At 24.7% G+C, this 14,582-nt stretch overlaps 1 protein-coding gene across 16 annotated transcripts in view; it reads right to left on the bottom strand.

Annotated features, from left to right (window-relative positions):
* LOC127287781 (zinc finger protein ZFP2-like) overlaps nt 1-14,190 on the bottom strand; it is a 70,633-nt gene extending 56,443 nt beyond the window's left edge. For 5 of the 16 annotated variants that reach the window (XM_051314903.1, XM_051314907.1, XM_051314901.1 and 2 more), the window contains exons 1-4: nt 13,941-14,183; nt 12,780-12,953; nt 11,850-12,189; nt 11,555-11,735 (exon numbers count right to left, since the gene is read on the bottom strand). In XM_051314903.1, coding sequence (XP_051170860.1) covers nt 11,555-11,735; nt 11,850-12,189; nt 12,780-12,953; nt 13,941-14,072 — 827 coding nt within the window. In that variant the 5' untranslated portion in view covers nt 14,073-14,183. Of the gene's footprint in view, nt 1-729; nt 2,133-6,600; nt 7,772-11,554; nt 11,736-11,849; nt 12,190-12,779; nt 12,954-13,940 lie in introns of those variants that run through there. The other 11 variants (XM_051314897.1, XM_051314896.1, XM_051314902.1 and 8 more) reach the window with 6 other exon arrangements.
* Nucleotides 14,191-14,582: the final 392 nt, after the last annotated feature.

Here is a 14,582-nt window from a genome sequence, read left to right as displayed (position 1 = left end):
TAACTATCAACAATCTTTTTTCTCTAAAAAAATTTTTTTCCTATTTTTTTAATAAAGTTCACTGTTAATAACAAAAAAAAATTAACTTTCCTTTTGAGAAATTGTTAATGAAGTTTTGTTTTAGTTTCAAATGACTAATTAATAATTAATAATATTGAAAAAAAACTACCGGAAAATAAAATATTTAAAAAAATATCAGTGTGAAAACTTTTTTCAATAATAATTGATCGAGTTTTCCCTAAAAAAAAAAAAATTCTTCATTGAAGTGAAATTTGTAATTTATTTATTATTATTTGTTTTGAATGAAATATTTTTGACCGAACATGATAAACTACTTCTCTATTATTCTTTTGGAATTTTCTATAATTCCAAACTTGATTACGAATCTTGGATATAAATCACAAAAATTTTCTATTTATGGTTTTAAACCAAAAAAATAGTGAGCAATTTAAAAATTTTTTTTTTCTTTTTTTTTGTGCAACTTTTCGCATTATGAAATTTGTTTCTTTTTTTTGAGGAAAATTCCCTGATAAATCGATTTCAATTTTTCGTGAATTCTAATCAATTTTTGAGAAAATAAATTTGAAAAAATCATTTCTTTCAAAACGAACGTTCCTAATTTTCTAAAATTCAAATTTCAAATTTGTTCGAATCAAAGAAAAAATATATTTCTTTAAAATAATTAGTTTGAATTTTGCAGCGTATTAAAATTTATAATTTTCAATAGAAATTGTTAAACAATTTTCGCTATTAAAATCGCGATAAAATTTTTCTTCATAAAAAACAAATTTCACAAATTCTGTTAAATAAAATTTAAATTGAAAATTCTGTTTCAATTAAATCTAAATTTTAATTCACTGGAAAGAATTGTGAAAATAATTCCCCTTTTTTCTAATCAAACCCCATAAACCAATGGAAAAAAAAAATTTATCGGAATCTTTGAGAATCACAAGATTAAAAAAAAAAACCAATTGCCTAATTAAGGAAGAATCGAAGTAACATTATCCAGGGAAAATTCCTCTTGCGATTCGGGAATATCTTGCATTTGTTGTGAACCACTTGGTTGTGCCCGTGCACTTTGTTTGGCATGTGTTTTTAAATGTGAATTCAACATTGTCTTTGAGGCAAATGATTTTTCACAATACGAACATGGATAAGGACGATCACCCGTGTGTCCTCTTAAATGAACAACAAGCGTTGTTCTTTGGGTAAAACGTTTATCGCACTGTGTACATTTATGTGGCCTTTCACCAGTATGAGTTCGTCGATGAACACTAAGATAATTTTGTGATGTAAACGCCTTTTGACAAAGATCACAAACATGTGGTTTTTCACCGGTATGCTTTCTCACATGTACCGTTAAATATGTTTTACTTGATAATGATTTACCGCAAATATGACAAACATATTCATTTTGTGGACCCATATTGCCATGTGTTCGCATATGCACCAATAACACTTGTTTCCTTGAAAATCGTTTATTGCACAATGAACAATGATGCTTCTTTTGTGGTGGTATATAATCGGGTTGATGTAATTTCGCGTGTAATCTTAAACCTTGACGATAGCGGAATGTCGCGTTACAAATATCACATTGAAATGGTTTTTCCTTTGAATGAACCAATTGATGATCGTGATAAGTATTACGTGTATAAAAACCAGCGCCACAAATTTCACAATGAAATTTATATTCAAAATTATGCCGCCTTTGATGACTTATTAGATTTTGTCTATGTGGACTGCTATAATCACAACTTTCGCATGTATACAATTTTTGATTACTATGATAATGTTGTTGATGTTTCTTGAGTGATGATGAATCATTAAATGGCTCCTGACAAAAATTACATATTAATTGATTGTTCTCAAGTATTATTTCATCATCCTTTTGTTCCTTATCATCATGAATATTGTGAATTTCCTTAATATGTGTTTTGAGTTCATCTTCGCAAACAAAAATTATTCCACAATGAATACACTGATAGATTGCCTCGGTGACGAGAATTTCACCATTTGAGTTGACTTTCAGATCATCGGTTAGGAGCATTCCAGTGACATCGGCTGAATAAACGATATTATTGTCACAATCCTCATTTTGCGATGGCAGCATTTCGAGTTTTGATACAAAATATCTGAAAATAATAAGAGACAAAATTGGGTCAATTCAGAACCGTTTAACAATTATCTTTTTTTTTTTTTTTTTAAATTGTGTCAACTTTTTCTCCCATCTCAGAATCTTTTCTGTTTTTCTTTTTTTTTTAAATACATTATGTGTGTCTTTTTGTTTTACTACCGTGAAACGTAAAATAATCTTCGATTTATAATCTCCTGTAAAAAATCGAGTTTTTTGTTAACAGTTTTTCTGCACAGCTTTTGGTTTAATATTTGGTTCAAGGAAGAAAATATCGATATTAATTCCATTTTCGAATTATACTGAAATTCATTAATTTCAAACTTATTGATTAAAATAAGGAAATTTGAATTCAAAACCTCGTTCATATTAATAGAATTAAAAAAAAAAATTCATTCAAAACCTCGTGAAAATTAACTTTTGTTAATAAAGTTTTACAATAATTCGAAATTAACATTCAAGTGTACTTATAATAAAAATGTGCAACGTGCTTTCTTATTTATTTTTTTTGCAAACGAAAGAAATAAAAAAAAAAATGTCTCTAAATTTCTTGTGTCCCTAAATTCTATAAAAAAAAACCACATTAAAACATACGTCTACATTTTTATTTGAAAATATTAAATTTCTTTTTTTTTTATCAATAAAGAAAATAATTTATAATCGTGTACGCAGCAAAAAATTAATTCAATTTTCATTAATCAGATTTAAATAAAAATTAATTTGTCTAATTTTTACTTGCAATTTGCAAGCAATTAAACAAATTTTCCAATTCAACGACGATTTTCTTTTTTTCTAGAAAGAAGAAATTCTAGAATTTCATCTATTTGTTCTTAAATCAAAAGTTCGTAATAAAATTATTTTAAAAAATTGCAAAATATTTTTTAATTTAATAAATCACATTTAAAAAATGTAAATTTCTTTCAGGTATTAGCTAAAAAAAATTCATTTTAAACAATTGTAATATAAATTAATATTTTTCTAAATGATTTTAAATTTTCTCATCACTTTTCGTAAAATATTCTTTTAAAAATAAAAAAAATTTTTTTTTCAAAATACTCCACAAAAATTAAGTGAAATATAAAAATGCCTTACCTTACGAGACAGAAAATGTGAAGTTTGATATTTTTTACATTCCCAAGAATCCTTTCACTACACGTTATATACGATGATTTAAAAAAAAATTTTAATTGATATTAAAAAAAAAAAATTCTCTCTCTAAGCTCGAAAATTAGAATTTAACGATTTAAAATTAAAAATAATAAAAAAAAACATAATATTGATAAACATCTACAAATATCAATAGAAATAACTCAAAAAAAAATCTATTTTTATAAATTAAACAATTTTTAACCTTTAAAAAAAAGTGAAATCTTTTTAAAGATTAAAAGAAAAAAAGTTTATAATATTATAGGTTCATTTTTTAAAATTATCAACAAATTATTGTGAACAATATTTTAATATCAATAATATGCTTATTACATGCAAATATAGTTGACGAAAATTATTTTTCATCACAATTAGAACATTTAATTAAATTATTAAATAGAACTTATTAAGCGTATATAATAACAAATACATTTTAAACATATATAATATTTATATCGTACAAAAAAATTTTTTATTCTATTTGTGAAAGAAATTGTTACACGCAAGAAAAAAAAATTACTTAAAACGCTAAACATTTAAAGAATTAAATTAAATTTTTTTTTTTATAAACATCGAAAATAACAACTATTCTATAGTGATGGATTTAGCTGTTCTAAGTAAATTTTCTATTGCGTGTAGAATAAAATTAAAAAAAATGTAATTAATTTTTCAGAATTTCTTGATAGATTTTCAAAATAAAAATTACTATTTCTTACATAGTAATTCATGAAAATCCTTTTTTTTATTTTACTGATTAACATTCCTATTAAATTTCTATTTAGAAAAAAAACTACACCTTTTGCAAATGAAATATCCAGAAACAAAAATAAATTTTTTTAAATAATTATTGCATTGAAATTCAATTGATACAATTTAAAAAAAAAACTTGTTAGATTTACCTATATTTACGTAAATTTAATAGTTTCAAGATATATTTTAAATATTTTAAACAGTTTAGTAAAATAAAAAAATTCTTTTCTTTTTTTTTCTTTTGCTTTTGAGAAGATAAATTTTTCCTTTTAGTAATTATAAATATTCTATAATTTCTTTTTCTGATTTCATTATTTTATTAGGCCTTTAATATATACAAAATAAAAATTTATTCTTAACATATTTTTCATTGTTTCCTTGTACTTTTTTTTTTTAAATACTAATATAAAGGCACTCAAAATATCACGGTACCAGGCTTTTAATTTTTTTTTTTAAATTGACATTAACTTCGATTTACAAAATTTTAAAAAGAGAAAAAGAAGTAATTTTTTTTTTTACTAATTCCTATTTTTTGACAATAATTTGTGCTTTACAACGTTCGCGTATTTTAATAGATTCTGTTAACATTTATTGAGACGACATAAAAATTTCAATTTTATGTCTTATTAAAAAATAAAACCTATATCCTAAATATTTTAATAATTTTTAATTGATTTATTTAAATTTCTATTTTAATTAATTTAAAATAATTATTAAATATTTTATATCAATTAATAAATAAATTAATCAAATATTTCTCTAAAAATTTTACGATTCTACTACATACTGATATGTATATTTTCTTGAGTTTTTTTTTTTTCATCACAGACGAATTTTACGTTCTATACTGAAAAACAAAATTTAAGCCAAGTAATAAATTGACTTAAATTAAAATTACTTTCTGTGCGCATCCTTTTAAACAAGTAACAATTAGTGACATAATTATTTGTTTTATTCGCGAATAAAATTTATTGAGAAATTGAATATAATTTTTCATTTCGTTACGCACCATAATCTATTTTCTTTCCCCCCTAAAATTTGAGCATCTTTTTTATATTCCTTTAATATTATTAAATGAATATTATTTTACTTTTCTAATTTTTTTTTTTAACCGTTTCCCTATACATAAAACTTGTTTTTCTAACATCAAACAATGACAGCTAACTTTGTGTAATTAAAAATTTTTTCAAAATAAAAATGAAATAAAATTTATTATTCATAGTTTTGAATAAAAATCGAAAATTTATTTTTTTTTAAACAAACACATTAAGAAAATTTAATTATTTAATGTGACAGATTTTTTAATTATTCCTTTTCTTTTATTAAATTATTAAATTTATTATTTTCCCTTCATTTTTATTGTTAAATAGAGCCATTAGTAAAGAATAATAAAAAAATAATATTTTTTTTTGTTTTAAATCTATTATAATTTTAGAATATCGCGTGGTATTTCAATATTTTAATTTATTATAATTAATAATTAATATTTTAATTGTTTTTGATAATACTGTATATCAATTTATAAACCTAAATTAGAATTAACTTGAAATAGAAAAATTCTACATATATTTACTATTTCCCACCCATTATAACAGAATTTTTCATTCAACCAAATTTTTCCATTCGTTAGCTAATATTTAATAATAATTTAATTTAATAATAAAATACTATGGATTTTTTTTTAAATGTTCGCCTTGCCGTACATTTTAAAAATCGCGCCGAATTTTTTCTTCCGATTGTTTTGTTCGGCCATTTGGAATTTTGAAAAGAATTTTAAAAATTCTATCAAATAACACAATTCGTACAAATAAAAATTTGGTGAATTGGAAATTTTGACATTTAAAAATTTGAATTATTTAAAATTCCGTTGAATGAGTATTATGCTAATCTCTCATTACTTACTCTTTTGTAATTACGCCATTAATAACAATGCAGAACAATAATAATAATATTAATAATAATAATAATATATCACAGAGACAACATTCGACGACTAAATTAGAGACGCATGAATAAGCTTTAAAATTAATTAGAAATTTCATTTGATAAAATTTACTTTTAGCCAAATTTTAATTTTTTCAAAGAAAAAGTGTAAATTCGAAAAAATAAATATTCGAGTAGAGAATTTTTTGTAAAATAAAAATTCGAGCAAATAATAATTTTGTTGAATTCAAAGAAAAGACTAAAAATTCGTTTAAACAACAATTTTGTAACTTTTACTACATACAAAATAAAAACTAAACTATCTAAAATTTTTGCCCATCTCGTTTGCTTTGGAAATAGTAGTTTATTCCGGAAATGGTATTTTTTTTGTACTATTGTCAGAAATTCCGAAATTTTGGGTTTTTCTTTAAAAGTAGTAAAAATTACTTAATTTTTTTCATTTTTCTCTATGTAGAAATTCGATTAAAAAAAAATTGTTAAATTCGGAAAAATTTAGCTAAAAAGTAAATTTTTTTAGAAAATTTAAATTCTATCAAATGAAAATTATAAAGAATAATTAATTTTTAGTTTATTCATTTTGTCACTAAAAAAAATTACAACTAAAAATATATCTTTCATATTAAAATATGATTATTTTTTTTTTCTCAATGTTTTTTCATATGATTGAGCATAATTGTACGAGTAACGAAACCTTTACCGCATAATGTACAAGTATAAGGACGTTCACCGGTATGATAACGTCGATGTACCGTAAGTGTTGATGCTTGTGTAAATGATTTTCCACACATTGCACATAAATATGGCCTTTCACCAGTATGTATACGTTGATGTACAACATAATATTTACGATGAGTAAATCCTTTACCACAAACATCGCACACCAATGGTCTTAAACGATGTACCGATTTATGACTATTGAGCAATTCAGGTGTTGAAAATTCTTTAGTACACGAATCACATGGATATGAGGGTGTTAAATTTGTCGTTAATAATCCCGATTGTGTACTCATAATATTAATTGGTGTTGCTGGTATTATTGCAGTTGGTGCAATTGTACCAACAGCACGACAATCTGAATTTGTTTTATGAGTTTTTGCATGATGATTATAAAGATTACGTGTTTCAAAGCGCATAAAACATTTTGGACACGAATAAGGTTTATCTTGACCTGTCTCGTGTAATTTTTTATGACGCTCAAGTAATGTACGATAACGAAATGTCGCTTGACATTGATTGCAGGTAAATGTTTTTTCATTATTTATTGTTGTTTGAACGTATGATGTTGATGTGACATTATTCATTGGCGATATTGATGATGTTATTGGTGATGTGTGTGTCACTTCGTGCATTCTTAAATGACTTTGTGCAAGAAATGTCCTTGAGCATATTTGACAAGTGTATCTTGGTTGATTATTAATATTATTATTATCAATATTACCACCACTAGGGACAATATTCATTGGACGATTATCAATTTCCTCACGTTGAGGATGACTTGTTTTTATATGATAATTAAGTTTAAGAATACTGCGAAATTCGAGACCACAATTTGGACATGAATATGATTCACCGAGAATTTGTACATGCTCATGAAGAACAGGTTGTTCTGGATATAATACAGAGAGATGTGATAATGTAGGAGACATCTGTAAACTTGTGGGCATCATCGTTGGATGATTCATGAAGACTGATGGTTGAAGATAATTACAGCAGCCGGCTAATCCGATATCAGCCGATTCTGGTGAAGGCGATAATATTTGTCGTAGCATGCCCGATAAACCGCCAAATGTACCACCATCTCTGAAATTGACAAAACCCAAGGACATTGCGGCGAATGACAGAAACACACAAAAAAAAATAAAAAATATATATATTTCTCTTTTAGATCATTTTTTTTTTAAATTTCAATATTTTGTTTCCTTATTTTGCGATATTTATCCGAAAAATTGTCACTTAATTAAATTATCTCAATTTTTTAAAATATTTATTTTCTAAATTGACAATTTTTAAGGGAGCATATGCAAAGAGGGAAAAAAATGAGCTTTACTCAATTTTTTTTTTAAATAAAAAAACGAGTATATTTAGAAATTTTTGCATGACATTAAGTAACTTTTGAAGAATATTTGTCATTTCATAGAAAATAATAATAATAATAATAATAATAATAATAATAATAATAATAATAATAATAATAATTATTATTATTATAGTTATGACTATTTTAATAAAATAACAAGTTTTTTTTTCTGGTAACACGAGACAAAATCATCTAAAATAAAAAAAAATTTCGTTAGCAGATGATTTCAATTTCCGTGTAAAAGAAGAATTTTGCAATTAAATTTTTTCTAATAACATAATTTTTTCAAAATCTTTTATTCACATCGAAGTTAATCATTCTATTAATAAAATCATTTTTTTTTAATTTTAATTGATTTTGTCTCGAGTTATATCAAAAACGGTTGTTTTAATAAAATTATTATTATTTTTTTTTTTACAAAATAATTATTAAATATTCTTCAAATATTATTTAATGTAATGAAAAATTTTTTCAATAAACACGTCTTTTTATCAGAAAAAAAAAATTCGAAAAAAAACTCATTTTTGCCCTTTTTGACTGTATATAATACCCACTGGAAAAAAATTTATTCGATTCAAATAATCAGTTTACTTGACTATTATAAAATACATATATATTTATTTGTTTTAATAATAATTATTATAAAAATATTTTTTTTTGTATTAAATTATTATTTGAGTCAAATATTTGTTTCAAATACAATTTATTTAATACAAAAAAAAAATTTTATTTGGTTAAATAATAAAAAATAAATATTTGATAATTGTCAAATAACTTATTTTTTTAATCAAATACATTTTTTTTAGTGCCTTAATGACAAATAAATAATAAATTACAAAATAAATTTGACATTTCTGAAAAATGATCTTTTTTTTAAACAAAAATTTACGTAAATAAGACGAGCAACAGGCGGTGATACATTTATAATAATATTGAATTTGGCTTGTGTGTTTTCTGCATTGTGGTCGTGCAAAGTGCTTGGGCATTGCAATTTTGTATAACATTTAAGTTTCAATTATATCTCGTATCGAACTTAGAGAGAGAGAATTTTATCCTTTATACATACATTACCTTTCCTTTTTTATTCAATAATTAACTGTTCGCAAATATTAAAAAAAATATTCACCTTCACGAGGTAAAATTAAAAAAAAAAAATTCGGAACGTTAAATCCTATTAGCAAAAAAAAAAAAATCACAAAAAAATTCGGGATATTAAATCCCATTTGCCAATTTAATAAATTAAATGGCCAAATGAAGAAAAGAAAAACGAATTTTATGAAAAAATTAATTTTCGCAATAAAGCATACAAACAAATCGATTAAATAAAAATTAATTTTATAATTAAAATACCTAAAAAAAGAAATAAATATTTCATGATATAATATAAAAGTTAAAAAAATATACATCACCTTTAAAAATAATCCAGTGACGATTTACTCCAAGTCCAAAATTTTTCCAGGTTTTAAAGAGATGATCTTCAGTTATTCACACTAATATATTTGCAAAAGTATAATTCAATAATTTGAATATATAAAAATGTTTAAAAAAAAATAGATTTCTAATTAATATTGATTAATATAATTAAAATATTAAAACAATCAATAAAAACCTAATATAAATAAAATAATGTTAATATCATTTATTAACATCATAATAATAATTAAATTTTTTATCCATTTTTATTTCCAATCAATTAAATTTTTGCAAATATATCCTATTCCTCTTGATTGAATTCACTATATAAAAAACGCGTTTTTTTTTGGTCGACAAAAAACTAGACCGAATCAATAAGAACATTCTTTCTTGGGCCAAAGAATTTCAATGACTCATTGATATTGTTCAAAAAAAAAAAAGTAGCAATGAGGAAAAATATTGAAAATTCAAAAAACGACCCAAAAAAGTTAATATTACTTATTGAAAGTAAAAAATATATCGCAGCCATGGAAAAATGGCGCAAATTTTTTTTTTTAAAGGCATACGCGACAAATAAATTATAGAAAACGAAGGGAGGTGGATAAAAATAATTCAGAATACTGAAAAATTGGTACTATTAGAAAAAAAAGTACCTTCAGTTTCCGTGTAAATTATTTAAAAAAAAGCATCCCGGTAAAAAATTCTTCACAAAATATTTTCAAAAGAATAAATCAGAATTATAATATATATTTTTTTTAAAAAAAAGAAAATACTCGCCTTTTAATTCAAAAATCCATTTTTCTTCTCTCTTCTCTCAATAGACGAATCCTCTCAGCATCGTAGTCCTGCTTCAATTTTTTTTCTTTTTTTGTTTCTTTTTCTTTGTTCATTTTTTTTTTTTTTTTTTTTTTAAATGTTTGAAGTTCCTTCTTGTGAAATCTTGCGAAATTCCGCCATTTTTTCATTGTTGATCAGACACTTTATAATAATTTCATTTAAATTTCCATTCGAGGATCCAATGAATTTTCTTTTTTTTTCTGATCAAAATTAAACCCGAATTTTGTCTCCATTTTTTTTTTTTTTCTTTGGAGAAATTTTATTTTTGTTTATAAACGCATTTCAAAGAAAAATTTATCTGCCCGAGAAATAATTCTGAATTTTTTTTTGTACCAAAATTGGACATTTAAAAAAAAAAACGAGTTTGACCTAACTTAAAATTCTAAATTTTTTTAAAAAAAGATAGGATTTTCCTTTTTTAATATCGTTTGTGGAAATTATCGATCGTCAGTGATTATTTCAACCAATTTTGTTGGTCGAGTGCGGCATTAGTGCCTTTACGTAAGCGTGGGAAATATTATATCGACAACATGTAGACATCTTTCTGTTTTTTTCATCTTTTTTTTTCTGGACAGAGAGATTAATCCCTTTTTTGTTAAATTTAAAAAAAAATTGAATTCATTTTAAATTAAAACTTATTTTTTGTTAAATACCCTCTGTCCATTTTTTTTTACATGTAACTTTTAACTTGACGTTCGTTTCAATGATTTAGAGTAATCTTTTTAAAATTTCAATTTCAAAAAAAATATTTCATTTAACTTTCTAAAAAGATTTCATCCAAACGTACGCCGTGTACATGCTAATATTGCTGCGTACACATAAATGAAAACAGATATTTAGCAATTTGTTTGTTTTTTCAAGTTAAAAAAGAATTTAATTTTAACATTTTGTTTAGTTTTCAAATATAACGTTTTAAATGACCAAATTGCTAAATATCAAAGAGTTAAAGATGGTTGTGGAGTGTGTGCGCACTTACCTTAAAATTTACTTTGTCAAAAAAAGAGTTAAAAAAAGAAAAATTGTAAAATAAATTAAATTTTGATAATTGAAGAGATGAAATCAAAATTGTAAATAGTTTTAATTTTTGAAAAATAAGTTTGAAAAATTTTGAAATAGAAAGAAAGTTTTAAAAAAAAGGATAGAAATTTATGAATAAGTGGTGTTAATGCAAAATTGTTTGTGAATACCACAACAAAAAAAACATCTTTAGCTCTGGAATTTTTTTTTGCAAATTTTAAATAAGAACGAAAACTTACCCAGTCTTGTTGTCGGCGTTGGCAATCTGTGGCATCGCCATTTCAGGCATTTCGGTGATTTTTTGCTGCTGAAGTCCTGAGGGTCCGGCTTCATCGCACGGCAAAGATACATTAACAAACGTCGTTGGTTCCACTGTTCGATTATTAGGATCATCCTCATTCTCTTCTTTCACAGGTAGGCCTTTAAAAAAATCAAAATTTTCAATAAATTTCGTAAATTAATTATATTTACTAACTATTTAAATTAAAAAAAAGGATTTAGAATAATTTTTTTTAAATAAAAAGTTGTTTTTACCATCGTCTGCATCACACTCGTCGTCAGACTCATTTTCCTCATCATCGTCCGAGTCTTCATCTACATTGTGATGGACGTTTGTTACTTGATTTTGTGAGATTTGGTCGTGTGTTGATTGTGTACTGGTACCAGGAACTGCCTGTATTGTTTGAACAGAACTCCCACTGGTATCCATTGATACTGAGGTCATTGGTTGATTGGTAGTGGAAATAATGATGGGCATACCGAGACCCATATTGTCCATCATTCCCATGCCCATATTATTTTGATGTGTTCCTACTTGCAACACATTTTCATCTAATCTATTTTCACTAGCCTGTTGCTCCTGCTTCATTAAACTCTGTGAAATAAATTTAGAAAAACAAAAATTTATTTTGCGCAAATTAAATTGAAAAAAAAAAATTTGACAAGGGATTAAATTTAGAAACAAAATTATTATTCTCTGAAATTTTAATTTAGAATAAGTGTACCAATTACGGTGAGTTTATAAATAAACAACTATTATTACTATTATATTTTATAACTGTTGCCAAATGATTAAAAAAAAAATTATTTCGATCTTTTTTTTTTTTTTTAATACAATTATAATGATGCATATTTAAAAAATTATTAATTTATTTGAGATTAAATTTTTTTTCGCGCTGAAATTGAAATATTTTTAAGATTTCCATTGGCTCCAATTTCGGCGGGCAAAGTATTTTTAAAATACGAAATTGATACAAACGCGCCGCAATTGAAAATTATGATATTAGTTTTAATTTCTCATATTTGTTTAAATAATCGATTTTTGTAACGTTAAATTTTTTTTAAATATCTAACATAACCTTTTAGTTTAATAAGTCTTAAATTGACTAGAAATGTCGAATTTTCTATTTCAAAGGTTTATCCTAATTTTCCAATCAATTTTTTTTGAATTTTTTGCCAACTTACCGGATTGAGGACTTCCGTTACGTAACCCTGTTTGTCCTGCATATCGACGTCGTCGAGCCATTGTAAAAGTTGCTTTTCGGCGTTTGCAGTGGTATTCCAAAATTGATAAAATAATTCTAGTTTATACATACAGTCGTCACATATTTTCTTAGGTAATTTGTCTTCTCTTGATACCTTAAGTAAAAAAAAAACAAATTTCTAAATTACAAAATTTTCTCTAATAAAAAAAAAAAAAAAATAAAACTCCTCACAATTTATTATTATTTTCATAAAGAGAAAAAGAAATTTTCCTTTTTTCCGAATATAAAATTTTAATGTAGTCTAATCGAAACTTTACAACGTGATCAATAATTCGCTTTCGCAACTTGGAAAAACAATTGAAGCATCAATAAATATATATATCTAAAATTCAGTCGGACATCTGTTGAATTTACTGTGTATTGGGTACAGGTGGTTGGTCGGTAAAAAAATAAAAAATTAACCCTAATTTGAAAAGAAATTTTTTTTTTACCAACAAAGAAAAAAAAAAAATTCCATCGACCTTTTTCCAAGCTAAGTAGACAAAGGGCTTTCGCGAAATGGTGGACAGTTCATTGAAACGAGAATGAAAGAGAGAGAGAGAGAGAGAGAGAAAGATATAATCGATCTCTGCGTAGACGCCATTAAAAAAAAACCCTACACAAGAAAATCGCATTTTCGGCGGTAAAATTTCGCTTGTAATCTAAAAAATTAATTTTCTCTTATAAATTCCCGTTAGAAAAAAATTACAAATTTTTTCATCAAAAATTGAAAAACAAAACAAAAAAAAAATAAAAATTAAAAAATTATCGAAAACCATTTTTTTTAAATTTAATAGAAAAAAAAGGTATAGATGAAAATTAACAAAAAAGAAATTATCAGCATAAAACGATTCATAGCGTCGGTGAACAAAAGAAATGGGGGGGGGGAGGGAGGGGAAAAGAATGATGCTTAACATTGTGAAAATCCGCCTTCAATATTACAATAATAAAAATACTAAAACAATGATAATGGAAATTATGTGAATAACAAAAATTTGTAATAAATTAAATAAATTTAAGGTGAGTGTACATGATTTTCCTCAAGTTTGTTTCACACACAGCAAAATGGCGGAAGGCCTTAATGATGGCGTAGTTGGCTTACCTTGACCGGTAGACAAGAGGCAATTTTCAGGAATACTTGTCTCGCGTCACCTTCATCTTCAAATATAGATATTCCAACGCGGTCTTTCACTAGACACAATCGACACAAATCCAAATAGTCGAGGGACGACATTTTATTGTTAAAAACGCCAGTATGAACGCAAGCCGCGCCCGTAGACGCAAACACAATTTCGATCCAAGCCGGAGAGGAAACGCGTCGTTATTCAGTCGGTCTTGTTCGGTTGCTGACGTTTCGTGTATTTTCGTTAATATTCGTCTATTTTCGACTTAATCGGACATTTCCGTTATATTTCGGCGCGCAATCCATGTATCGATCCAATTGGTTGAGTGGGGTGAATATCCGGTCATGACTGAATTTGAATGTGTTTTTGAAAAAAAAAAAAAAATGAGAAATTAAAAACAATTTTCTTTTTATAAAAGAAAAAAGTCTTTAACTAAAAAATACCAATTTAATGGGTTTTTATTTTAATATAATTATTATTAAAATTAATAAAAGTCTGATATTGAATAAATTAATATTTTATTTATAGACAATATTTTAATAGAAAATATTAAATTATCGATTTTTGTTTTAAAAAATAAGAATACATTTTTTTTAATTATTTAAAAAATTAAAACTTAT

Source organism: Leptopilina boulardi, unplaced genomic scaffold, assembly GCF_019393585.1.
Source record: "Leptopilina boulardi isolate dan_hultmark-lab unplaced genomic scaffold, ZJU_Lbou_2.1 LbouV2_372, whole genome shotgun sequence".
NCBI classification, from domain to species: Eukaryota; Metazoa; Arthropoda; class Insecta; order Hymenoptera; family Figitidae; genus Leptopilina; species Leptopilina boulardi.
This window is presented reverse-complemented; position numbering and strand designations above follow the sequence as displayed.